Genomic DNA, 22,978 nt, shown 5'->3' with positions numbered 1-22,978 from the left:
GTGGGGGCTGGACTGGAGTCCAGAGAGACAGAGCCGGCTAGGAGAGCGGCCTTTATGGGTTTTCCAGGGGTTCAGGATGGACCGAGAGAGACCGCACCGGATAGGGGAGCGCGCCTTTCTGGGTTTCCCAGGGGGTGGGGGCGGCGGCCAGCACAGGCAGCTTCATGTTGTGCCACAGGAAGTCCAAGAAAGTGGCGGCTTGGAGGGTCCTGCTGAGCCGCTGAAAGTGCCGCTCTAGGGTTGGACAGAGGGAGGTCAGGCGGGTGGTCCACATGCCCACCAGGATCCCCCAACCCCAGGCTGTGCCCACATACCAGTGTAGGGCAGCAGGGCCTCAAGCGCTGCCCGCACGCCTTCGTAGGCCAGCAGCTCCTCGGGGGCCTCGCGCCGCAGCAGCACACCCAGCACGGCCTGGGCCTCGTGGCAGTGCCGCGAGTGGGTGTTCCACGTGACGCAGAAGCGCAGCAGGGCCTCTGTGGGCAACAGGACCCTCATCGTCTTGCCCAGCCAATCTGCCGTGACTCGCCCTTACCCACCGGGCCACCCACCCTGACCGGCCCCCAACCTTTCTGGTCACGCCGCAGTCGAAGCATGGTGGCTTCCAGCTTCTCGCAGGCCGCAGGGTCCCTCCGGATGGCTGTGGGAGAAGGGAAGGCTGAGCTGGGGAAAGCAGAACCCAGTGGTCCGAAGACCCAGCCCCTCGCCCCCGGGGTGAGCACTGACCCTGGATGACAGTCAGCACGGTGTGGGGCCGATCCAGGGAGATGGCCAGGCCCAGCGCCCGCAGGTACCGCTTCTCATGCAGCAGGTTGTCCAGCTCTTGCTGCCTGCGGGCAGGGGAGGAGAGGCCACTGAGGGCTGCTGGCTGGGGCTGCAGGCAGAGCCATTGGAGTCAGCAGGCAGCGAGCCTGACACTCAGCCTCAGTTTCCCTACAGCACAGAGCAGGGCTGATGCAGGGAGGGGCGCCACTGCCCTGGCCTTACCTGACCACCTGCTCCTCTCGCCTGGCCTGCTCCTCTGCCTGCTCCGCCTCGGTCACATCCTGGGGTTAGACTGGGGTCAGATGGGGCCTCCACTCCACCCGACTCTTCCCTGCCCTTGGGGCCCACAACCTTCCAGAGGATGACTCGGGAGTCACTGGCCCCAGTGAGGGCGCGGTCATCCAGCCGGTTGCAGTGCAGCCCCCAGACCTTGTCCTCGTGGGCATCCAGCGTCCGCACACACTCATTGTTCTTGATGGTCCAGAGCTTCACGAGGCCATCCGAGCCGCTGGGTTTGGGGTGGGGAGAGGCTCAGCATCAGGCAGGTCCCCCTGCCACCCCCCACTCCATCGCTGCCCCGCCCCAGCCCACTCACCTGGACAGCAGCTGCGTGCCACGGCTCACAAAGGCCACCTTCAGCACAGAAGCATCGTGCCCCTCGAACGTCTGCAAGGTGGAGGGTAGGGCATGAGATGTCACCAGGGCGGGAGGTGGGGAGGGCCTGGAGCACCGCTTACCTTGAGACAGCTGAAGTCCTGGAGCGCCCAGAGCTTGATGGTGCCATCTGCTGAGGCCGTGGCCAGCACCTGGTCCATGGGAGAGAACTGGACACACCAGAGGCCACGCCGGTGGCCTGAGAAGACACCCAGCAGCTGGCACTGCGGCAGGGCCCAGAGCTTGGCTGTGCGGTCCTGTGAGCCTGTGGCCAGGAGCTTGTCGTTGGGGGCAATAGCCACGCTGTTGATGTCCTGGCAGTGGGAGAAGGTGGTGGCTGAGCAACCCCCCATCTTCCCCCAGCAAGGGCTCGGCCACACCCCCACCCCAGTGGCTATGGAGTCACCTTATCATGGCAGCGCTGAGTGGTCTGGGCCTGCAGAAGGATGGGGCCGTTGTCTGGGGCTGTGTTCTTGGACAGCAAGGCTTTGGGAAGAGGCCACAGCTTCACAGTGCAGTCCTGGCTGCCTGTCACCAGGAAGGACTCCTTCAGCCTGTGACCCAACAGGAGAGGAAGAGACACAGCTGAGCCCCGGCCAGCCCTGATGGCCAGCTCCCCACAGGGCCAGCCTGGGAGCCCACGGTCCAGACCACGGGGCCTGTCCCAGCATGCGGGTTGGCCTGGGTCACCCCCAGGCACCTGTAGGATCAAGCCCTGCCTATACTGTCCACCCACAGCACCGGGTGGCTCAGCCCCAGCCACAGGACCCTGGGCCTACATGCAGGGGTCACCTCTCCACCTGGGCCTCATGCAGGGTCATTCTCTCTGTCTAATGCCCTTCCCTCTTTAACCACTTCGCCGGGGCTACTTCTGAGGACTGCCCCCGAGGCACCCAGGGACTCTCCTGTCCTGTTCTGTTCCACATCTCCGGGCTGGAGCCTCAGAGCAAGCCAAAGCTGCCGCTGCCTCCCCAGCTCCCTGAGCGGCAGCCCCTGTTGACAGGCCTGGGCCTCCACCTCCCTGACACCCCTGGGCCCAGCCCCAACTCACTACCTAGAGCAGCAGACGGTGCCCACGCTGTGTGTGTGACCGGCACCCTGAGCCACGCAGATCACCTGGCCAGCCTTGTTCATTCTCCAGATGCGGACGCTCTGATCCTGGGGACAGGGAGTTGAGGAGAGAGGCTGGTCTGTGGGCCTACTGTGTGGCCTCCTTGCCTGATGCCCCTGCCCCTACCTCTCAGGGCGCCTCACCTTGGCACAGCTGGCGAAGAGCCACCCCTTCCGGAACACATCCAGGGCCAGGACGATATCTGAGATGTTGTGGGGAGGTATAGGTCACACAACAAGACGGGGGAAGGGAAGCAAGCAACGGACACAGGCGGCTCCCAGGGTGTCAGGCGGGCTGACCCCACTCACCCGTGTGGCCATGGAGGATCTGGCAGGCTGATGTCTGCAGCTCAAACACTTTCAGGCAGGGGCTATTGGAGGCCACGACAACATGGGAGTCCTCGGGCCCAAGAAACCGGACATCCAAAACCTCCTCACTGTAGCCAGCGAACTGCGGGGTGGCAGGGGGCAGATGTGAGCCAGGACCTGTGCAAGAGGAGGGCTGGTGCCCGCAGCCTCCAGACTGAGCGAGGGCAGGTGTGCACCTGTTTCTGCAGCTGCAGGGAGCGAGCCTCGTAGAGCAACAGGTTGTGGTCGGCAGTGGCGCTGAGGACCAGGCCGGCGGTGCGTGCCAGGGTGCAGTGGGTCAGCTCCCGCCCAGGGCCCGGTGGCCGGGCCTGCGTGTACACACACTGCCCGGAAGCTGCCTCCCACACACGCAGAGTGCCTGTGTGGGTGGGGACAGGGCTGCTGAGACTCTCAGGTCCACAGGCCTTCCCCAGCCTCTACCGCCTGCCTGTGTCCCGGCCCAACACACCTTGGTCGCCAGCTGTCAGAAAGTACAGGCCTGGGGACTTCACACCCAGCTGGGACACCGGCTCCTCTGGCAACAGCACAGCGGCCTCCACGCTCTGGAAACGAACTGGGTCACACGCTGCTGTCATGCCCCGTCCCCACCCAACTCAACCAGCTGTGGCCTCCAGGCATCCCCACCTCAAACACAGGCACGGTCCTCGTGGCCTGGCAGCTCTGAAGGTCCCAGATAATACAGATCTTGTCACGGCCGGAGCTGCAGGAGCAACAGCAACCTCAGATCAGGTCTTAGCCTCAGCCCCCACTTTCCAAGCCTCCCCCTCCTACCAGGGCCCACTGCTGACCTGAGCATGGTGTGGCCGTCGGCGCTGAAGGCCAGTGAGGTGACGGCGCTGTAGTGGGCAGTCAGCACAGCCAGGCATGACCGGTCCTGCAGTGACCACACGCGGATGGCAGCATCCGCAGCCGAGGAGAAGAGCAGCAGGCGTGTAGGGTCCGGGTGGAAGGCCACAAGGCTGCGGGCGGATGGGACAGGATGGGTGAGCTGTGCAGCCTGGGCGGTGCCTCTGCCCTGCCCCTCCACCCTCCAACTCACTGCACGACACCAGGCGAGCCTCGGAAGTGGTGTGTCCCGTAGTGCCGCACGATGTCCCAGATGCGCACGGCCCCATCACAGCCACCTGCGGGAACGCAAGGTGAGGGGGTGGAATGCCCAAAGCCCCTGCATCTGTGCCTACTACCCACCTGCACAGCAGGGCCCTACCTGTGGCTAGCAGAGTGGAGGTGGGGTCGAAGGCCATGGTGGCCACGGGGGCTGTGTGTATCGCCTTCCACAGGCGGGTAACGCTGCCCTCTCTCCAGGCCCACTGAGCCAGCAGCAGTGCCCGGCTGGCTGTCACCAGCACCTGGGGGAGGGTACAGGTCAGCAGAGGGGCAGCAATACCCTGCTCACATCTTTCTGGACTCAGTCTGGGAGGGAGGCGCTGGAGCGGTCCTCTCCAGGCCCCGCCACACATACCTCGTCATCAGGGCTGAGGTCAAAGGCAGTGATGTCCTCCTGGTCCTCCTAGGAGAAAGAGTGGTGTGCAGAGCCCGGTGTGAGTGGGCTGCCCTCTCCACTTGCCCCTCACCCACCCAGGCTGCGCTCACCTGCTCCAGACTCTGCAGCACGGCCCCCGAGGCCACTTCCAGAATGTTGACTCTGGTGCCACAGACGCAGAAGAGGTGCTGGCCAGTCTGGTCCAGCTGGGGACAGAGAGGTCTCAGCCAGGCAACATTCGGCACCCACCATGGCCTCTGGCTGCCCGCCCCCCTGCCCTTCCCCAGGCTGGTACCTGTGCTTTTCCGCCCTTGTAGAAAGGTTCAATTTTGCGCTCCACAGCATAGCTGGAAGGAGAGCAGGGGTGAATGAGCACCACCCACCCCTCAGTCCCCAGGGCCCAGCCCTGTGCTGGGTGCTCCTCTCGAGGTGACCCCAATGGCCCCTGCCCTTGAGTTTCTGGGCAACAGCAGGGACAGGGCATGGGGTGGAACCAGCAGTACTGCAGGGGGCTGTAGCTACCCCCGTCACTGAGAAGTAGAGACCCGGAGCTGGCTGGTGATCCCTGAGGCAGTAGGGGGTGGGCCTGTGTCAGGTGGAGTCAGCCCAACAGCCCAGGGCTCCCAGGGATTCCCCAGTGAGAGCCAGGGGGGTCCTTGGGGACACCCCTGCCGGCGGTGGGTGGCCAGGCCTGGGTAGCCAGCCCAGAGCACATCCTCCCAGTGTCTTCATCCCTGAGGTCTGGCATACCTCTTCCCCTCCCTGACTCCTCCCTCCATCCCCAGGCTTGCCCAGAGCCCGGGGCCCACGAGCAGCTGTCATTTCTGTGACCTCACTCGTGCCCCTCCTCCTTCCTTCTCCACTGCCTCCACCTGGTCCAGGCCATCGCAGGATCTGGTCAGCCACTCTGGCCTCTTCACTGGGCCCCCTACCTACCTCTTTTTATTTATTTATTTATTTTTTGAGACGGAGTCTCGATCTGTTGCCCAGGCTGGAGTGCAGTGGTGCGATCTCAGTTCACTGCAAGCTCCACCTCTCGGGTTCACGCCATTCTCCTGCCTCAGCCTCCTGAGTAGCTGGGACTAGGGGCGCCCGCCACCGTGCCCGGCTATTTTTAGTAGAGACAGGATTTCACCGTGGTCTCAATCTTCTGACCTCGTGATCCGCCCCGCTTCGGCCTCCCAAAGTGCTGGGATTACAGGCGTGAGCCACGGCGCCCCGCCTCCCCTACCTACCTCTTAACCTTGCTGCCAGGTACCTTTCAGAACATAACTGAAGATGTCACTGCCCTGCGTCAGCTCCTCCCTTCTGCCCACACACCTCCCAGACCTTGCCCAGAAGAGCTTCTGCCACCCTTGCCTCTGCTTTCTCTCCCTCTCATGGCCCACAGTGCACCCCACTGCTCCTGTCCCAGCCTCTGGGACGGGTTCCCTGTATGCGGCCTGGGCTTCTCTTCCCAGATGTCAAGGCCTGGCTCACTGCGCTTCTGGAAGCCTGACTGCCAGAACGAAAGCAGCCCCTCCGCCCCCGCGCCCAGTTGACCCTCCCACGGCGGTGCTGCCAGCCTGGGACCTTCCTTTACCAGTGCTTGGCACAACCAAAGCCCCACAGCCGCCAGTGGAAACGATAATCCCATGAGGCTGCGCTGCCAGGGCGGGGGCACCAGCCCTGCTGTTCCGCAAAGGTTTGGGGAGTGATGGGGCACAGCACTCAGGGCCTCCTGGGCTTCTGCGGACCCGCCCCTCTCCTGCATTCTCCCTGCTCCCTGGAGAAGAGGGATCGCGGGTGAAAGGTCCCCAGGCCGACTGCTCAGAGGTGGTTCTCCGCCTCCCGCCGCCTCCCGGGACCAGCCCCGACCTAGGCTCAGCCCTCTCCTCCCCTCATCGGGACTTCTGGTCCCCACTCCACCCCATAGCCGGCTTCCCGATGAGCCCACGCTGCTGCTCCCGGCGGCCGGGCTCCGATCGCCGTCCTCCCCGAGAGCAGTCGGGGCCGGCTCTCCCGCCTGGTATCACCGCAGCCTCCGCGACCCTGCGGGCCGGCGCACACATAGCCTCTCGCCTCCATGGACCCCAATGCGTGCCCACTCCACGCGCGCCTCCGCTATGCCGGCTGCGAACCCAGCTCCCTCCCCGAGCGGCCCCAGCGCTCCGGGCTCACTTGGCCTTGAAGCGGCCCACTCCGGCCGCGGTCTCTGCCATGTTGCCGCCGCCGCCGCTCCAGCTGAAACCTGCTAGGGTCCCGGCAGCCACCGCCGCGTGAGGGAGGTTAGCACCGAACTCTTCACAGAACGCCACACTCCCGGCGCGCTGCGATGGCGTCACCGCGGGCGACCACTGTGACGTCCCCGCCGGCGCCGCGCGCTTGGCGCCATCCTGGCTTCGGGCAGTGGCGGCTGCATCGGGAAGCGGAAGCGGGCGGAGACGTTTCCGGCCTGGAGGGAGGGCTGTGAGCCGTGAGAGTGCTTCGCGGGCCAGTGGGGGTAGATCGACGGGTGTGGCATCGCTGGTGGCCTGGTTCTTTGATACCAGTATAAAAAGGCATTCGTAGCCAGCGTTTACTCCTGCTTTTCGGCGTTCTGGGATTTGGGGGCACCAGCTGTCGGGTGCGGTCCGTGCGTAGAGCCGTCAACCTGACCCTGCCCCTGGGCTCGCAGTGTGGCTCTTGATAACGTAGGTAAATGAATAAACCGGGTAATCTCACAGGCATTCATGTATTGAGCACCTTGTGTGTGCAAAGCACTGTAATCGGCACTTGGCAGACACCAGAGAAGAAACAGAACTGGCGAGGAGTGATAGTTGCTGAGCGCGGTGGCTCACGCCTGTAATCCCAGCACTTTGGGAGGCCGAGGCGGGTGGATCACCTAAGGTCGGAAGTTGGAGACCAGCATGACCAACGTGGAGAAACCTCGTCTCTACAAAAATAGAAAAAAAAAATTAGCTGAGCGTGGTGGCACATGCCTGTAATCCCAGCTACTTGGGAGGCTGAGACAGGAGAATCGCTTGAACCCCGGAGGCGGAGGCTGCAGTGAGCTGAGATTGTGCCACTGCACTCCAGCCTGGGTGACAGTGTGAGACTCCATCTCAGAAAAAAAAAAAAGGAAAAGAAAAAACAGAAGGGAGGGAGCGGAAGGGAGGAAGGAGGAGACTGTATCGAGAAGGTGACGCCTGAGCAGACACAAGTTCGCGAAGCAGGGAGCCCTGTGGAACGAATGGTGTTGAGAACGGCCAGGGCACAGGCCCGGGACTGGGGGTGCCAAGCGTTGAGTAGCAACAAGCCGGGTGGCTGCAGGGAGTGGGTGCAGAGGGCAGAGGGCATGCAGTTGCCTGTGTGCCGTGGCGAGGAGTTGGCTTTTACTCTGAGTTCAAGCTTTTGAGCCGTTTGTGCTACTGGCTCTGAAGCTCGTAGAAAGTAACAGCCAGGCCAGGCGCGATGGCTCACGCCTGTAATCCTAGCACTTTGGGTGGCCGAGGCCGGTGGATCATGAGGTCAGGAGTTCGAGACCAGCCTGACCAGCATGGTGAAACCCCGTCTCTGCTAAAAGTACAAAAATTAGCCTGGCGTGGTGGCAGGCGCCTGTAATCCCAGCTACTCGGGAGGCTGAGGTAGGAGAATTGCTTGAACCCGGAAGGCGGAGGTTGCAGTGAGCCGAGATGGCAATGTCACTGCACTCCAGCCTGGGCGATAGAGCAAGAAAGTTTCTCACAACAAACAACCACTTTGTAAAAAGGAACTGGGCCAGTCTGGGCATCATGGCAAGACCCCGTCTCCACACACATACACACACACACACACACACACACACGGAAAATTTAGTAGGGGTGATGGTGTGCCTGTGGTCCCAGCTACTCTGGAGGCTGAGGTGAGAGGGCTGCTTGAGCCTGGGAGGCTGAGTTTGTAGTGAGCTGTGATTGGGCCTCTGCATTCCAGCCTGGGCAACAGAGATCCTATCTCAAAAATTAGAAAAGAAAAAAAATGAAAAAACAAAAGTAACTGGGAAGGAGAACTGAGAAGTATGATCAGGGAAAAGCTCTGAGAGGAGAGATATTTGAGGGAAACAAAGTAGGCCATTGCGGTGGCTCACATCTGTGATCCCAACATTTTGGGGGGCAGAGGCAGGAGGATCACTTGAGCCCAGAAGTTTGAGACCAGTGTGGATAACAGAGTGACACCTCGTCTCTAAAATAAACACAAAAATTAGCCGGCAGTCGTGATGCATGCCTGTAGTCCCAGCTACTCAGGAGGCTGAGGTGGGAGGATTGCTTGAGCCCAGGGAGGTTGAGGCTGCAGTGAGCCGTAATAAGGTCACTGCACTCCAGTCTCGGTGCCAGAGCAAGACCCAGTCTCAAAAAAGAAGAAAAGGCTATTCTGTCTATGGAGTAGCCATTCTTGTATTCCCTTTATTTATTTATTTTTGAGACGGGAGTCTCGCTCTGTTGCCCAGGCTGGAATGCAGTGGCATGATCTCTGCTCACTGCAAGCTCCGCCTCCCAGGTTCACACCATTCTCCTGCCTCAGCCTCGCGAGTAGCTGGGACTACAGGCGCCTGCCACCATGCCTGGCTAATTTTTTGTATTTTTAGTAAAGATGGAATTTCACCGTGTTAGCCAAGATGGTCTTGATCTCCTGACCTCATGATCCACCTGCCTTGGCCTCCCAAAGTGCTGGGATTATAGGCGGGAGCCACCGTGCCTGGCCTATTTATTGACTTATTTTTATGAGACGGAGTCTCACTCTTGTCGCCCAGGCTAGAGTGAAGTGGTGTGATCTTGGCTCACTGCAGCCTCCACCTCCCGGGTTCACACCATTCTCCTGCCTCAGCCTCCCGAGTAGCTGGGACTACAGGTGCCCGCCACTGCCTCCAGCTAATTTTTGTATTTTTAGTAGAGACGGGGTTTTGCCATGTTGGTCAGGTTGGTCTCGATCTGCCGACCTCGTGATTCGCCCACCTCGGCCTCCCAAAGTGCTGGGATTACAGGCGTGAGCCACCAGCACCCGGGCTCCTTCCTTTAAAAAAGAAAAGATGAAAGAGAGCAGGCAAATGCCTGGAGAGGGCGGCAGGGATGCACCGGTGACAGTTGTGAGGGCCGCAGGCACAGAGGCAGGCAGGCCTGGGCTCCGCTTTTATTGACCTATTTACAAGGTACGTTGGCCCTGGGCTCCCCCACCACCTCAGCCCCCACGTTGCCTTCGGGGACGGCTTCGGCCTCCTGTGGGGCGCCCTCCAGCAGAGCGGTGTCTTCCTCCAGGAAGTTGCTGAGCTCCGCCAGCTCTCTGTGAACGACGCTGGTGGCTTGGTGCAGCCAGCGCACGCGCCGCAGGAGGCACAGCATCAGGGTCCGATTGTGCTCCTGGCGCGTGCTCCAGGCATTGTGCAGCTCCTGGTAGCAGTTGTGGCGAGCGCGCTCGGCTGGGTCCAGGGTGGCCCCGCAGCCCAGGGGGCAGCGCTGCTGGGACCCTTGCTGGCAATGCTGCCGGTGCTCTGCCAGGGTCCCACGCGGCACCTGCGAGGTGCAGCCCTCGTTGGGGCAGGCCATTAGCTCAAAGGGGCATGAGTCCTGGTGCCCCTTGCGATGGGCCAGGGGGCACGTCACTATGCAGCCAGCGTCGGCGTTCTTGCACTGAGGGTGAAGGAGAACGTGTGAAGAAACCGGGTAGGACACCCACGGAATCCCCTACCCCTGGCTTTCCATTCACCAGGAACCAGGGAACCAGGAGACTCCCACGCTTTTCTGACTCCGGTGAGTTGGTGGAGAGAACACTGGGGCAAATGCCTGGAAGTGGGAAGAAGCTAGAAGTTCCAGGGGAGGGGGTGAGGCCTGAGTCTTGAGGAACTGGAAGGTACACAGTTGGGTTGGTCTGGTGAGTGGTATGGATGCCAGGCTTTCCTTTTTAACTTCAGTTTGCCCATCTGTAAAACTAGCAGACTAGAGAATAGTGGCCAGCACACCAGGCAGTTGATCCTCTAAAAATCCTCTATAATCTCCATTTTACAGCTGAGACCCCAGGGGCTCAGAAAAGTTAGGTGACTTGCTGAAAGTCACACAGCAACTAAGCAGTAGAGCCACGATTCAAACTCAGCTATATCTGGTCGTCCCAAGGCTGCACTTGTTTCTCTCTGAAGATGGGATTCTCCTGCCCTCTCTCCTGGCCCTGCCCCACCCCTACAAGGGTGAGAAGGGTTGAGGGTCGGGGGAGTGGGTACTTTGAGCTACCTTGACTTCCAGGCGGCCAATGGCTTTCCGGAGTTTATTCATGTGGACGATCTTTTTCCTTTTCACCTCTTTCCTACAGCACGGACAGGTCTTTTGTCTGGAAGGAGGCATGAGTAGGGGTGAGTGTTGGGAGTGGGAAGGGAGCCCTGGTCAAGCCCTCACTCGGTGACCCAGGTGGTCCCTTCATCAGCTGGAGGAGGCATTAGGGCATATTACAGGGTGCTCTCAGCTCTGAGGCTGGGGCCAGGGTCTGCAGACGCTACTGAGGGTACACACATTTTAGTTTAGGGAGATTTGGTGGCTGAGTCTTTTGGCTGACCTTCCCCTCTGTTCTGGGCCACAGCAATGGCCCCCAGTCTCACTCCTGCCCTCCCAGCCCCTTGGGTACCCGGTGGCACCTGGCTAGCCACTGGAGGATGCACTTTTTGCAGAAGATGTGGCTGCATGGCAACCTTGCTGGCCTCTTGAGAACCCCATGGCAGACGGAGCACACGAAGTTGCTGTCAGGAGGGCTGGCGAAGAGGTTGAGATCATACCCGCCGCTCTGCAAAGACCAGGTGTCAGGACCTGTCAGGGACAGTGATCCAGTCCCTGGTCCACATACCCAGCAAGAGAGCCCAGCAAGCTTTGGGCGGGGAGGTGGGCCACAGAACTTCAAGTAGAGGGGCTGGCTCAGCACCCACTTTGAGGGGGCAGCTGTGGGGGTTAGGGCCCCCCACCCCAGGACCACTAATCCCTGGCTAGAGACAGGGGCCTTAGCCTGGAATTAGACCTAGCCAGAGCCTTCCAGAAGGTTTCCTTGTACCACATGGGGGTCTGCAACCCATTGCCCACCCTTTCCGAGTGGAGTGGGGTCGATCCCTGGACAACTGGGCAGGTTTCTGGAGTTGGGCACACATCTCAGGGCTGGACGCAAGAGGGCCCCAGGCTCACCATGATCTGTGTCTAGACAGCAGCTCCATAGGCCCCCAGAGCTCAGGAGCCTGCATTTCACAGTGGGTGTGGGCTGACATCACAATAGCACTGTCCAGCTCAAGCCAATCACAACCCTGGTTCAGGACCCAGAGACCCCATACAGCCCAGCCCTTGTCCCCTTCTCTGAAGGATCACAGGTAGCCAGGCGCGGTGGCTCACACCTGTAATCCCAGCAGTTTGGGAGGCCAAGGCAGGAGGATCACTTGAGCCCAGGAGACCAGCCTGGGCAACTCAGTGAGAACCCACCTCTTAAAAAAAAAAAAAAGCCACAGGGCTAGGTGCCTGTAAGCCTAACACTTTGGGAGGCCGAGGCGGGTAGATCACTTGAAGTCAGGAGTTCGAACCAGCCTGGCCAACATGGTGAAACCCCAACGCTACGAAAAATACAAGAAAATTAGCCAAGTGTGGTGGCAGGTGCTTGTAGTCCCTGCTACTTGGGAGGCTGAGGTAGAATTGCTTGAACTCGGGAGGCGGAAGTTGTAGTAAGCTGATGGTGCCACTGCACTCCAGCCTGGGCGACAGCGAGACTCCGTCTCAAAAAAAAAAAAAAAAAAAAAAGGGCAGCTCCTGACCTGAGATAGCTCTACGAAGCGCCCGGGGCTTGAACGTGGCTGACAGCGTTTCCCCAGAAGCACTGGGTCAGAACCAAGCTTCATGGAGCTGTTTCCCCCAGGCCAGGGCTTCAGTGGGATCACAGGGATTGCCACCCTCTTCTCTCCAACAGTGCGGCCCAGGTGGCTGGAGCTCCTAAGGCTTAGGGGCTTTAGGCATTGACCCACTGGGGGTCTTCACTTAGGATCTGATACTCAGGTGCTTGCTCCACGGTAGTGGAGCAGAGCAGGGGGCCCAGCCTCCCAAACCAGGTGTCTGATCCACTCCAGCCTAGCGGCACGGGGGCTGAGTTCATCTAGGCCTAGTTGGTCAAATCCTTTAGAATCTCACCTGGTCTCACAAGGAAGCCACTGGAAGCCTCTGAGCTTCCCATCCTTGCTAGTGCTCTGCTAGCCCCACCTGGCGCCCAGGGCACTTTACCTGCCAGTGTAGTTCACCTGAGGCGCGCATGGCGTGGCCACAAGACTGTTCCCAATCTGGCTCCGCCACTTAAGAGGCGTCGGACTTGGGATGGCCAGGAAAGAAGAGGAGGCATCTCTCTAGGGTTCTCCCCGCCACAGCGTGAACAGATGCTGATAGGCGGGTCGGGGCCCCAAGAACACCCGCACGCAGTGAGTTAGACAAACAGCTTTATTTGAAAGACGGGGGACAGCCAAGTTCCCCCGACCCCGCGGTCCTGGCGACGTCGGTCTCAGGCGTGGGAGGACCAGTGTCCTGCGGAGAAAAAACAGGGTTAGGAGTATGCAGTCGGGGTCAGGAGTCAGGGGCCAGACTTCGAGAGCGGCCGCACCCGGGGGGCAGGCCGCGGCGCCTGTCGGGGCCTGGGTTTCACCGCCGCACATGGGGCAGCGCGCGGTGAGCTGAGGCCCCCGGAGGCTCTGGGCGCCGAATCTCACCCGCGGCCACGGCCAAAGCCGGGGGTGATTTTCAACCAACGCCGGTCTCGAAGACCACCGGCGGGATACCAGCGGTCAACGCGGCCGGACCTACCTGAGTGAAGAGGAGGGCGCAACGGAGGCGCGGGAATTTATAGCCGCTCTTCCGGTGACGTAGACTCCCGAGCCGCGGCTGGGGACGGAGGCGCCGGCGTTTATAGTCGCTTTTCGGGTGACGTAGATTCCCGGGCCGCGGCTGGGACCGGACGGACAAGGGCACTCAGAGCCCGGTGAGGGCGGGGCACCGCGGAGCCAATCACAGGTTATCTTATAGGAGCTTGGCACGCTCCCGCCTGGGGCGGGGCTGCGGAGATCTCGCGACTCTTGGCGTGCTATAAAAGCTACTTCCCAGGAGGCCTCGCTCTTCTTTTCCGAAAAAACACGTGAGTGCTGCTGGTGGCTGCTGCGGCCTCGGCGTGGGCGGCGGGAATCCGCGGACATCGGGTCGGGTCTAGGCTCCCGAGTCCGCGCTGCTGGGCCGGAGTCCTCGTCTGGGTCTCGCGGGGGGCTGCCAGGTGCCTAGGCCCCACTGACTGGTTCCATCTTGTTGCTTTTTCCAGCAAATGGCGGATGACGCCGGTGCAGCGGGGGGGCCCGGAGGCCCTGGTGGCCCTGGGTTGGGGAACCGTGGTGGCTTCCGCGGAGGTTTCGGCAGTGGCATCCGGGGCCGGGGTCGCGGCCGTGGACGGGGCCGGGGCCGAGGCCGCGGAGCTCGCGGAGGCAAGGCCGAGGATAAGGAGGTAGGTATCAGCCACGCTCGGGGTCGGGCCCGTGGGCGGCGCCGGAGAGTAGCCCTGGTCACTCGCGCCTTTTCTCCCTCTAGTGGATGCCCGTCACCAAGTTGGGCCGCTTGGTCAAGGACATGAAGATCAAGTCCCTGGAGGAGATCTATCTCTTCTCCCTGCCCATTAAGGTACGCGTCGGTCGTTGGGGGCGTTGAGCAAGTGCGACCCCGGAGTCATTTGGGCTGGGGTTGGAGGGTTAGCATCTGCCATTGACCCGCATTAAAGGGCCCAGCGTCTCGTTTGAGAGGTTGAGGTTGTGTTGCGGGCTGGCTGAGGAGAGGATTCCACTTAGAGGTTGGATGGATACCTGAGCGAAGCCAGAGCCACAAAAGGCATTTCAGCGCATCTTGCCACATTCGCAGCGAATTCATTTCCAAAGAACTGAAAGAGAAGCAGCGCTCGGTTCATGCCATCCGAGAGGATGATGAAGTTCAGGTTGTGGGAGGACACTGTAAGGGTTAGCAAACTGTCATAGTCTGCGTGTACCGGACAGCTGTCATCTGCGTCCAGCGGGTGCAGTGGGGAAAGGCTAATGGCATATTTGTCATGTGAGCGTTCGCCCTAGCACGGTACGGTGGCCATGGCTAGGCTAAAGCTGGACAAAACAAAAGGAAACGTGAGTGGAAAGCCACATCTCACGAAACAAGGAAAAGGGCAAATAGGAAAAAATGATTGAGATGCAGAAATATGGTAACCTTACATACAAGCCTCCAAAAACAAAACGAAGGGGACAGATGGGGGGAAGCCAGGTGAGGGGGTCCATGACTTCGGTTTTTTTTTTCGGGGGCGGGGGGGTGGTGCGGAGTTTCGCCCTGTCGCCTAGGCTGGCGCGATCTCGGCTCACTGCAACCTCCGCCTCCCAGGTTCAAGCGATTCTCCTGCCTCAGCCCCCTAAATAGCTGGGGTTACAGGCGCACTCCACCATGCCCGGCTAATTTTTTGTATGTTTAATAGAGGTGGGGTTTCACCATGTGGGCCAGGCTGGTCTCGAACTCCTGACCTTGTGATCCGCCCACCTCAGCCTCCCAAAGTGCTGGGATTACAGGCCTGAGCCACCGCCCCCGGTCATGATTTTGGTTCTTGAATAGCATAATGGTGTTATATTAAGTTTTTCTTTAATGCTCTCCCTGTAATTCTCTTGTTTCAGGAATCAGAGATCATTGACTTTTTCCTGGGGGCCTCTCTCAAGGATGAGGTTTTGAAGATTATGCCAGTGCAGAAGCAGACCCGTGCCGGCCAGCGCACCAGGTTCAAGGTACCCGGCTGTCCTGGAGGGGGCTGCGCTGGGCTTGCTGGGACTCTCTCGGCTCTGCATAGTTGCACTTGGCTTCACCCGTGTGACTTTCGTAATGGGGAGAGAGAGAAAAGATCTCCTCGGGACCTCGGATGGGCCTTACTGTGGCCTCTCTTTCCTTGAGGGGCACAACAGGCCCTGGGCGGTGGGCAGTGATTGGGTGTAGGGCCAGCAGCTGCCTCACACGCATCTCTTCACAGGCGTTTGTTGCTATCGGGGACTACAATGGTCACGTCGGTCTGGGTGTTAAGTGCTCCAAGGAGGTGGCCACCGCCATCCGTGGGGCCATCATCCTGGCCAAGCTCTCCATTGTCCCCGTGCGCAGAGGCTACTGGGGGAACAAGATCGGCAAGCCCCACACCGTCCCTTGCAAGGTAGGCTGGTGGCAGGTGATGGGCCTGCTGTGGGGCAGGCTCCCTCAGGCCCCCGTCTCCTGACTCCTCCCCTCACCAGGTGACAGGCCGCTGTGGCTCTGTGCTGGTGCGCCTCATCCCTGCACCCAGGGGCACTGGCATCGTCTCCGCACCTGTGCCTAAGAAGCTGCTCATGATGGCTGGTATCGATGACTGCTACACCTCAGCGCGAGGCTGCACTGCCACCCTGGGCAACTTCGGTAGGTGGTACACACATGGGGTATAGCCATGGTCTCTCAGCTCCGCTTAACCACACGGGTCCAGTGTGTGCTTGGCGTGTTTTCAGGGAGGCAGAGAAAGGCTCTCCTGATGCACGACAGACCCGCCCAGAATGGCCTCTCTGTTCCTAGGAGTGCGACAATTTTTGGGTTGGGGGACTTGCCACAAGCACACCACTGACCCTCCTGGGGTTCTTTTGTTGTGCAGCCAAGGCCACCTTTGATGCCATTTCTAAGACCTACAGCTACCTGACCCCCGACCTCTGGAAGGAGACTGTATTTACCAAGTCTCCCTATCAGGAATTCACTGACCACCTCGTCAAGACCCACACCAGAGTCTCCGTGCAGCGGACCCAGGCTCCAGCTGTGGCTACAACATAGGGTTTTTATACAAGAAAAATAAAGTGAATTAAGCGTGTTACTGTTTTTTTCCTGTGTCCTGCATGGTTGGTGGTTTGAATCTGGGGTGTGGGGCCAATAGATCACACCAGACACACAGGCAGGTTGCAGGGCTTTATGTTTCAGCAACAGTCATACAGAGCCACACAGTAGGGGCACCCACAGCTGCTTCAGGAGGTGGCAGCGGCAGCGGCAGCCTCTCTTGCAGCTTTCCTCTCTTGCAGCATCCTCTGCTTCTGTTTGGCCAGGCACTTCCTGGCAGAATAGTAGGCCCCCAGGTCCTGATCTGGGGAAAGCAATGGAAACAAGCTGGGAACCGAGGCCTCTGCTACATGCAAAGGGGGCAAAGTCAAGTGAGCAGAAGGGAGGGGAGGGAAGATTCACGATGGTTCTAGCCCCCAGGCCTCAGAAGGATGGGGGAGGTTGGGCAGGGGGGTGGGGCACGCACAGCGGTCCTGGTAGGCCTTGGCCACCTGGGTGAACTGCTCCATTTCCTTGGTACAGTTCTGCTGGTAGTTATGGCCTTCCCTCTGCTGACAGGCCTTGAGCCGATCCTGCATAATGTTGATAATTTCTTGGTCGACTTTGCTGGGGGAGAAAAGGAGCAAGAGAGGCTAATGACAAGGAATCCTTTCCCTGTACCCCGTGACAACAATTGAAAGCAAGAGCCCTGGGGTCTGGCTCCTCCCATGTCACCCCTAAGATCGGGGCATGCCACCCTGTGGCACCCCAGGGAGTGGTGGCCCAGCATGGCTCACGTACTAGTCCCTCCGCCACTGCATTTCGGCTTCATACATGCACAAGATGTCGTCCTCCTTGCACTCAGTGATGTCCGGCACGCGGCGGTACTGCCGGTGGTAGTAGTAATACCTGTTCTTTGCGTGCTGCCGCTCTATAAATTCTGCAAAGACAAAACCACAGACTCAAACGCCTCATCGGTTGGGACAGGCTTTTAGCTTTCTTATTTCTCATAAGCCCTTTGGAGGGGAGGGAGGAGAACTTCCTGAGTGTTACAGCGTTTAGAAAACACGCAATTCGTCTAAGAGATGTGGCCGGCCAGGCAGGCCTGTGAAGGCCTAGGCTACAGCTGATGGAGAGCTCCCGTGTACCAGGCATCATCCTCAGAGTACCACATGCGTTACCTTACTCTGTCCCCCACACAAGCCTACAGGCAGCTGCTTCTCACAGACGGCACTAACTGGGACGCAGCTCTGCCAGTGCACCTCCCCCAGCTGCACAGGGACCCCGCTGGGTGCGCAAAGAGGTTCCAACAGGGATCCTCCAGCAAGCAGAACTTACCACCTTACGGCCTCAGCTTCCTCACTGGGAAATGAACGAGCTAAAAAGAGAGCTCGAACATCCAGACACATAGGACAGACACGCTCTACGACTGGTACAAAAGAGAGGGAACTGGGTCTGCTGTTGCATGGTTTCCAGATCTTTGGGGGTTTGATTTAGAGACTTCATCCTCTTATGGAAGAACCACCAGAGCATGCTATACATTCCAAGTGTTCAAAAAGAACTGAACCAGGCTGGACGCGGTGGCTCAGCCCTGTAATCCCAGCACTTTGGGGGGCCAAGGTGGGAGGATCACCTGAGGTCAGGAGTTCGAGACCAGCCTGGCCAACATGGTGAAACCCCGTGTCTACTAAAAATATAAAAATTAGCTGGGCGTGGTGGTGGTGCGCCTGTAATCCTAGCTACTGGGGAGGCTAAGGCAGAATGGCTTGAACCCGAGGTGGGGCAGAGGTTGCAGTGAGCCAAGATCGCGCCACCGCACTCCAGCCTGGGCAACAGAGCGAGACTGTCTCAGAAAAAAAAAAACAAACAAAACCTGAACTGGGCATTTTCCCGGTTCGTTCCAGAGATGCTGAATTTGGGCATCTCGGCCATAACCCCGACACTTGGTCATCTGGCAGAGAGACATTTGAGAGAGGCCTGAGGTGAGCGGTGCAGTGGAGGGGTTCCCGGGGCGGCGGGGGCGGAGAGCAGTGCGGGGTCCTGGGGCAGTGGGCGCTGGGTGCGGCAGGGAGGGAAGAGTCCTGGGAAGAAGCGGGGCGTCCCGGGGTGCAGGGGAGAGTAAGGGATCTTGGGAGGTGAGGTCTAGGGTGCAGTGGGAGGCCAAAGGAGGCGACGGAGCTCGGGGGTCTCCGGGGGTGGGGGGTTGTCCCCAGGGTGCAGTACGGGGCGGTCTCAAGGAGACGGGACCCCGGGGGCATTGGAGGATCCAGGGGTCCCCAGAGGCCGGCGAGGGAGCCCCGGGCTGGGGCCTCGTACCTCTCACGAGGGTCACGGGTCGGTCCACGATAAGGTCGAACGCCTTCATCATGTAGACGATGGGACTGGGCAGCACTGGCGTGCGGCGCGGGGGCTCGGGGTACACATCCTTGTCCCAGCTGTCCGGCATGGCGGCGAGGGGCGCGGACTCCGCTCCCGGACTCGCTGCCCTGGCCTGTACCTGGGTCCCGGTCCCGCGGCCTAGGTCGCCCGCTACAGAGGACGCCAAGGGCGGCTGCGTCTGCGCGCTGGCGGCCGCGATGCACCATGGGACTTGTAGTTCCCCGGCTCCGCCGGGCGCGGCCGGGACCCGCCTCGCCGCAGGGCGCCCCCGTGTGGGGCCTCCGTTCTTGGTCTGTGCCGAGCGCCTGCGCGATGCTGGTCGCTGGTCCGGGCGCCTGGGAAGCAGCCGCCAACCGGACAGATTCCTGCTTACGGTGAAAGAAACAGACAATAGGCAACTGACATAAGGAATAGGAGGGGGTCATTCGGTTCCCACTGCGCGCCAGGCACTGTGCTGAGTGCAGCAGGGAATAAGATAAACTGTGATGGAGAACACAGGCCGTTAGAGCACACACGACAAAGTGAACAAGTAACACGCGATTCCAAACGCCCTACTCCTCCAGGAAGCTTTCCTGGATTGCCTAGCCCCTACAGACTTCTCTGGGCCTCGCTCTCTACCAGGGCCCCTCATGGACTGGCTGGTGCCAGTGAACTTGGGAGCCTGTCTGGGGGAGGGCAGGGAGCAGGCCAGGAGGCAGGGCTTGCCCTTAGGCGGCTCATAGGGAGAAGGCACCTACCCTGGGCACAGGGCCCTCTGGCCGGCTTTGATGGTTCCATCCTGGCCCTGGGCACTCTGGTGCTTCTAGGCAGCTCCACTGAGCAGGGCCCTGCTGGCCCCATCTTCAATCTCCACACCTGGCACGGTCCCTGGCTGGTATCCAGGGGGGACACTGGTCATGTCCCGTCCTGAGGCTGAGACCAGCGACACAGAACCATCAACCCTACAGACAAACAGTGAGAGGTGACAGCGTGCTGGCAGTCCTCACAGCCTTCGCTCGCTCTCGATGCCTCCTCTGTCTGGGCTCCCACTTTGGCAGCACTTGAGGAGCCCTTCAGCCCGCCACTGCACTGTGGGAGCCTCTTTCTGGGCTGGCCAAGGCCGGAGCCGGCTCCCTCAGCTTGCGGGGAGGTGTGGAGGGAGAAGCGCAGGCGGGAACCCGGGTTGCGCGCGGTGCTTGCGGGCCAGCGCGAGTTCCCGGTGGGTGTGCTGCGGGCCAGCGCGAGTTCCGGGCCCCGCACTCGGAGCGCCTGAACGGCCCTGCCGGCGCCGGCAATGAGGGGCTTAGCACCCAGGCCAGCAGCTGCAGAGGGTGTGCTGGGTCCCCCAGCAGGCCGGCCCACCGGTGCTGCGCTCGATTTCTCGCCAGGCCTTAGCTGCCTCCCCGCGGGGCAGGGCTCCGGACCTACAGCCTGCCATGCCTGAGCCTCCCCCCTTGCGTGGGCTCCTGTGCTGCCCCAGCCTCCCCGAGGAGCGCCGCCCCCTGCTCCAGGGCACCCAGTCCCATCGACTACCCAAGGGCTGAGGAGTGCGGGTGCACGGCACGGGACTGGCAGGCAGCTCCACCTGCAGCCCGGGTACGGGATCCACTGGGTGAAGCCAGCTGGGCTCCTGAGTCTGGTGGAGATGTGGAGAACCTTTATGTCTAGCTCAGGGATTGTAAATACACCAATCAGCACCCTGTGTCTAGCTCAAGGTTTGTGAATGCACCAATGGACACTCTATCTAGCTACTCTGGTGGGGACTTGGAGAACCTTTGTGTGGACACTCTGTATCTAGCTAATCTAGTGGAGACGTGGAGAACCTTTGTGTCTAGCTCAGAGATTGTAAACGCACCAATCAGGGCCCTGTCAAAACAGACCACTGGGCTCTACCAATCAGCAGGATGTGGGTGGGGCCAGATAAGAATAAAAGCAGGCTGCTCGAGCCAGCAGGTGCAACCCGCTCCGGTCCCCTTCCACATTGTGGAAGCTTTGTTCTTTCGCTCTTTGCAATAAATCTCGCTGCTGCTCACTCTTTGGGTCCACACTGCCTTTATGAGCTTAACACTCACGGCGAAGGTCTGCAGCTTCACTCCTGAAACCAGCGAGACCACGAGCCCACCGGGAGGAACCAACAACTCCAGACGCGCCTACTTAAGAGCTGTAACACTCACCACGAAGGTCTGCAGCTTCACTCCTGAGCCAGCGAGAGCATGAACCTACCAGAAGGAAGAAACTCCGAACACATCCGAACATCAGAAGAAATAAACTCCGGAGACGCCGCCTTTAAGAACTGCAACACTCACCGCGAGGTTCTGCGGCTTCATTCTTGAAGTCAGTGAGACCAAGAACCCACCAATTCCGGACACAACAGGATCTACAGTCACAGAAACGTTCGATCTTCACATTATGAACTTTTTTTTTTTTTTTTTGAGACAGAGTCTCGCTCTGTCGCCCAGGCTGGAGTGCAGCGGGTGATCTCGGCTCACTGCAACCTCCGACTCCCAGGTTCAAGTGATTCTCCTGCCTCAGCCTCCTGAGTAGCTGAGGCTACAGGCGTCCGCCACTACGCCCGGCTAATTTTTTGTATTTTTAGTAGAGACGGGGTTTCATCATGTTTCTGGTCTCAAACTCCTGACCTTAGATGAACTGCCCACCTTGGCCTCCCAAAGTTCTGGGATTACAGACGTGAGCCACCGCACCCGGCCAAAGTCTTGGAAAGGAATATGAACCATGAGACCCAAACAATCTTGACATTTTAGTAGCCTAGAATGTTAGTATCTATTGATGTAAGAGCCACAGATCTTAGAGATGTCGTAGGCCTGAAAAACTAGAATTCTACTGCTATAGAACTTTACAACCAGCTGGGCAGGGTGGCTCATGCCTGTAATCCCAGCACTTTGGGAGGCCGAGGCGGGTGGATCACTTGAGGTCAGGAGTTTGAGACCAGCCTGGCCAACATGACGAAACCCCATCTCTACTAAACATGACGAAACCCCATCTCTACTAAAAATACAAAAATCAGCCGGGCATGGTGGTGTGCACCTATAATCCCAGCTACTAGGGGGGCTGAGGCAGGAGGATCGCTTGAACCCAGGAAGCGGAGGTTGCAGTGAGCCGAGATTGTGCCACTGAACTCCAGCCTGGGTAACACAGTGAGACTCCTTCTCAAAACAAAACAAAACAAAACAAAAACCAAAAAAAAAAAGAACTTTGCAACCATAGAATCTTTGAATTGAAAGAGATTTTGTGGGGTGCAGTGGCTCACATCTGTAATCCCAGCACTCTAGGAGGCCAAGGCAGGCAGATTGTTTGAGCTCAGAAGTTTGAGACCAAGCCGGGCGCGGTGGCTCACGCTTGTAATCCCAGCACTTTGGGAGGCCGAGGCGGGCGGATCATGAGGTCAGGAGATCGAGACCACGGGAAACCCCGTCTCTACTAAAAATACAAAAAATTAGCCGGGCGTGGTGGCGGGCGCCTGTAGTCCCAGCTACTCGGAGAGGCTGAGGCAGGAGAATGGCGTGAACCCGGGAGGCGGAGCTTGCAGTGAGCCGAGATTGCGCCACTGCACTCCAGCCTGGGCGACAGAGCGAGACTCCGTCTCAAAAAAAAAAAAAAAAGAAGTTTGAGACCAGCCTGGGCAACATAATGAGATCCACGTCTCTATAAACAATACAAAAATTAGTGAGGCATGGTGGTAAGTGCCTGTGGTCACAGCTACTCTGGGGGATGAGGCAGGAAGATTTGTTTAACCCAGGAGATTGAGGCTGCAGTGAGCTATTACTGTGCCACTACACTTTAGCCTGGGCACCAGAGAGAAACCCTGTCTCGAAAAAAAAAGATTTCAACCCCCTTTACATTCAAAACTTAAGTTCAAAATTTAAATTTGCAGCACTTTGGGAGGCCGAGGCGGGTGGATCACGAGGTCAGGAAATCGAGACCATCCTGGCTAACACTGTGAAACCCCATCTCTACTAAAAATACAAAAAAAATCAGCCGGGCGTAGTGGCAGGTGCCTGTAGTCCCAGCTACTCGGGAGGCTGAGGCAGGAGAAAGGCATGAACCCTGGAGGCGGAGGTTGCAGTGAGCCGAGATCACGCCACTGCACTTCCGCCTGGGCAACCAAGCGAGACTTCGTCTCAAAAAAAAAAAAAAAAAATTTAAATTTGGCCAGGTGCTGTGGCTTATGCCTGTAATCTCAGCACTTTGAGAGGCTGAGGCAGGAGAATCACTTGAGGCCAGGAGTTTCAGACCAGCCTAGGCAACATGGTGAGACGCCCGCCTCTACAACAAAATACATTTAAAAATCAGGTCCAGGTTGCAGTGAGCAGAGATCGAGCCACTGGACTCCAGCCTGGATGACAGAGTGAGACTCCATCTCAGCAGCATCCGGGCTGACCTGGGCAGAGGCTATGGTGGGACTAGCGGCATGGGA

At 59.4% G+C, this 22,978-nt stretch overlaps 4 protein-coding genes, 1 long non-coding RNA gene and 3 other non-coding genes across 11 annotated transcripts; 3 read left to right on the top strand and 5 right to left on the bottom strand.

Annotated features, from left to right (window-relative positions):
- Positions 1-33: 33 nt before the first annotated feature.
- TBL3 (transducin beta like 3) lies at positions 34-6,705 on the bottom strand. Its single transcript, XM_032145315.2, has 22 exons — positions 6,539-6,705; positions 4,674-4,725; positions 4,489-4,584; positions 4,358-4,405; positions 4,103-4,244; positions 3,935-4,019; positions 3,684-3,854; positions 3,520-3,595; positions 3,344-3,437; positions 3,072-3,253; positions 2,836-2,977; positions 2,671-2,729; positions 2,471-2,574; positions 1,823-1,970; positions 1,500-1,730; positions 1,358-1,428; positions 1,114-1,270; positions 985-1,043; positions 724-827; positions 566-637; positions 315-473; positions 34-234 (listed from the first exon to the last, which is right to left on the bottom strand). The coding sequence occupies exons 1-22, from the start codon at positions 6,577-6,579 to the stop codon at positions 53-55; spliced, it is 2,475 nt and encodes an 824-aa protein (XP_032001206.1). The 5' UTR covers positions 6,580-6,705; the 3' UTR covers positions 34-52.
- Positions 6,706-9,450: 2,745 nt separating this feature from the next.
- Positions 9,451-12,782, bottom strand: RNF151 (ring finger protein 151). 3 transcript variants are annotated; one of them, XM_032145310.3, is made up of 4 exons: positions 12,601-12,782; positions 10,992-11,137; positions 10,594-10,690; positions 9,451-9,999 (listed from the first exon to the last, which is right to left on the bottom strand). In XM_032145310.3, the coding sequence occupies exons 1-4, from the start codon at positions 12,628-12,630 to the stop codon at positions 9,511-9,513; spliced, it is 762 nt and encodes a 253-aa protein (XP_032001201.1). In that variant the 5' UTR covers positions 12,631-12,782; the 3' UTR covers positions 9,451-9,510. The 3 variants fall into 3 exon arrangements, with proteins under 3 accessions (XP_032001201.1, XP_032001203.1, XP_058290047.1); XM_032145312.2 differs by lacking the exon at positions 12,601-12,782 and adding an exon at positions 11,527-11,769; XM_058434064.1 differs by lacking the exon at positions 12,601-12,782 and adding an exon at positions 11,527-11,544 and having other exon boundaries at positions 10,992-11,218.
- A 14-nt stretch (positions 12,783-12,796) lies between these two features.
- LOC131382378 (uncharacterized) lies at positions 12,797-13,324 on the bottom strand. Its single transcript, XR_009211803.1, has 2 exons — positions 13,171-13,324; positions 12,797-12,894 (listed from the first exon to the last, which is right to left on the bottom strand). It is a non-coding gene; the product is annotated as an uncharacterized LOC131382378 (long non-coding RNA).
- On the bottom strand, positions 12,990-13,116 carry LOC116462787 (small nucleolar RNA ACA64). The gene has a single exon (XR_004246447.1). It is a non-coding gene; the product is annotated as a small nucleolar RNA ACA64 (small nucleolar RNA).
- Positions 13,325-13,480: 156 nt separating the features above from the next.
- RPS2 (ribosomal protein S2) lies at positions 13,481-16,251 on the top strand. Its single transcript, XM_058434063.1, has 7 exons — positions 13,481-13,498; positions 13,676-13,855; positions 13,939-14,028; positions 15,048-15,155; positions 15,395-15,568; positions 15,648-15,807; positions 16,034-16,251. The coding sequence occupies exons 2-7, from the start codon at positions 13,679-13,681 to the stop codon at positions 16,204-16,206; spliced, it is 882 nt and encodes a 293-aa protein (XP_058290046.1). The 5' UTR covers positions 13,481-13,498; positions 13,676-13,678; the 3' UTR covers positions 16,207-16,251.
- On the top strand, positions 15,198-15,331 carry LOC116462818 (small nucleolar RNA SNORA64/SNORA10 family). The gene has a single exon (XR_004246472.1). It is a non-coding gene; the product is annotated as a small nucleolar RNA SNORA64/SNORA10 family (small nucleolar RNA).
- Positions 15,838-15,970, top strand: LOC116462820 (small nucleolar RNA SNORA64/SNORA10 family). Its single transcript, XR_004246473.1, has one exon. It is a non-coding gene; the product is annotated as a small nucleolar RNA SNORA64/SNORA10 family (small nucleolar RNA).
- A 74-nt stretch (positions 16,252-16,325) lies between the features above and the next one.
- NDUFB10 (NADH:ubiquinone oxidoreductase subunit B10) lies at positions 16,326-18,759 on the bottom strand. 2 transcript variants are annotated; one of them, XM_032145314.2, is made up of 4 exons: positions 18,502-18,759; positions 17,020-17,125; positions 16,673-16,812; positions 16,326-16,510 (listed from the first exon to the last, which is right to left on the bottom strand). In XM_032145314.2, exons 1-4 carry the CDS (start codon positions 18,629-18,631, stop codon positions 16,395-16,397), a joined length of 492 nt encoding a protein of 163 aa, XP_032001205.1. In that variant the 5' UTR covers positions 18,632-18,759; the 3' UTR covers positions 16,326-16,394. The 2 variants fall into 2 exon arrangements, with proteins under 2 accessions (XP_032001205.1, XP_032001204.1); XM_032145313.3 differs by having other exon boundaries at positions 16,987-17,125; positions 18,502-18,755.
- Positions 18,760-22,978: the final 4,219 nt, after the last annotated feature.

The sequence above is a fragment of the Hylobates moloch genome, unplaced genomic scaffold, assembly GCF_009828535.3.
Source record: "Hylobates moloch isolate HMO894 unplaced genomic scaffold, HMol_V3 SCAFFOLD_23, whole genome shotgun sequence".
NCBI classification, from domain to species: Eukaryota; Metazoa; Chordata; class Mammalia; order Primates; family Hylobatidae; genus Hylobates; species Hylobates moloch.
Note: the sequence above shows the minus strand (reverse complement) of the source record. Positions and strands in the feature narration are given on the sequence as shown.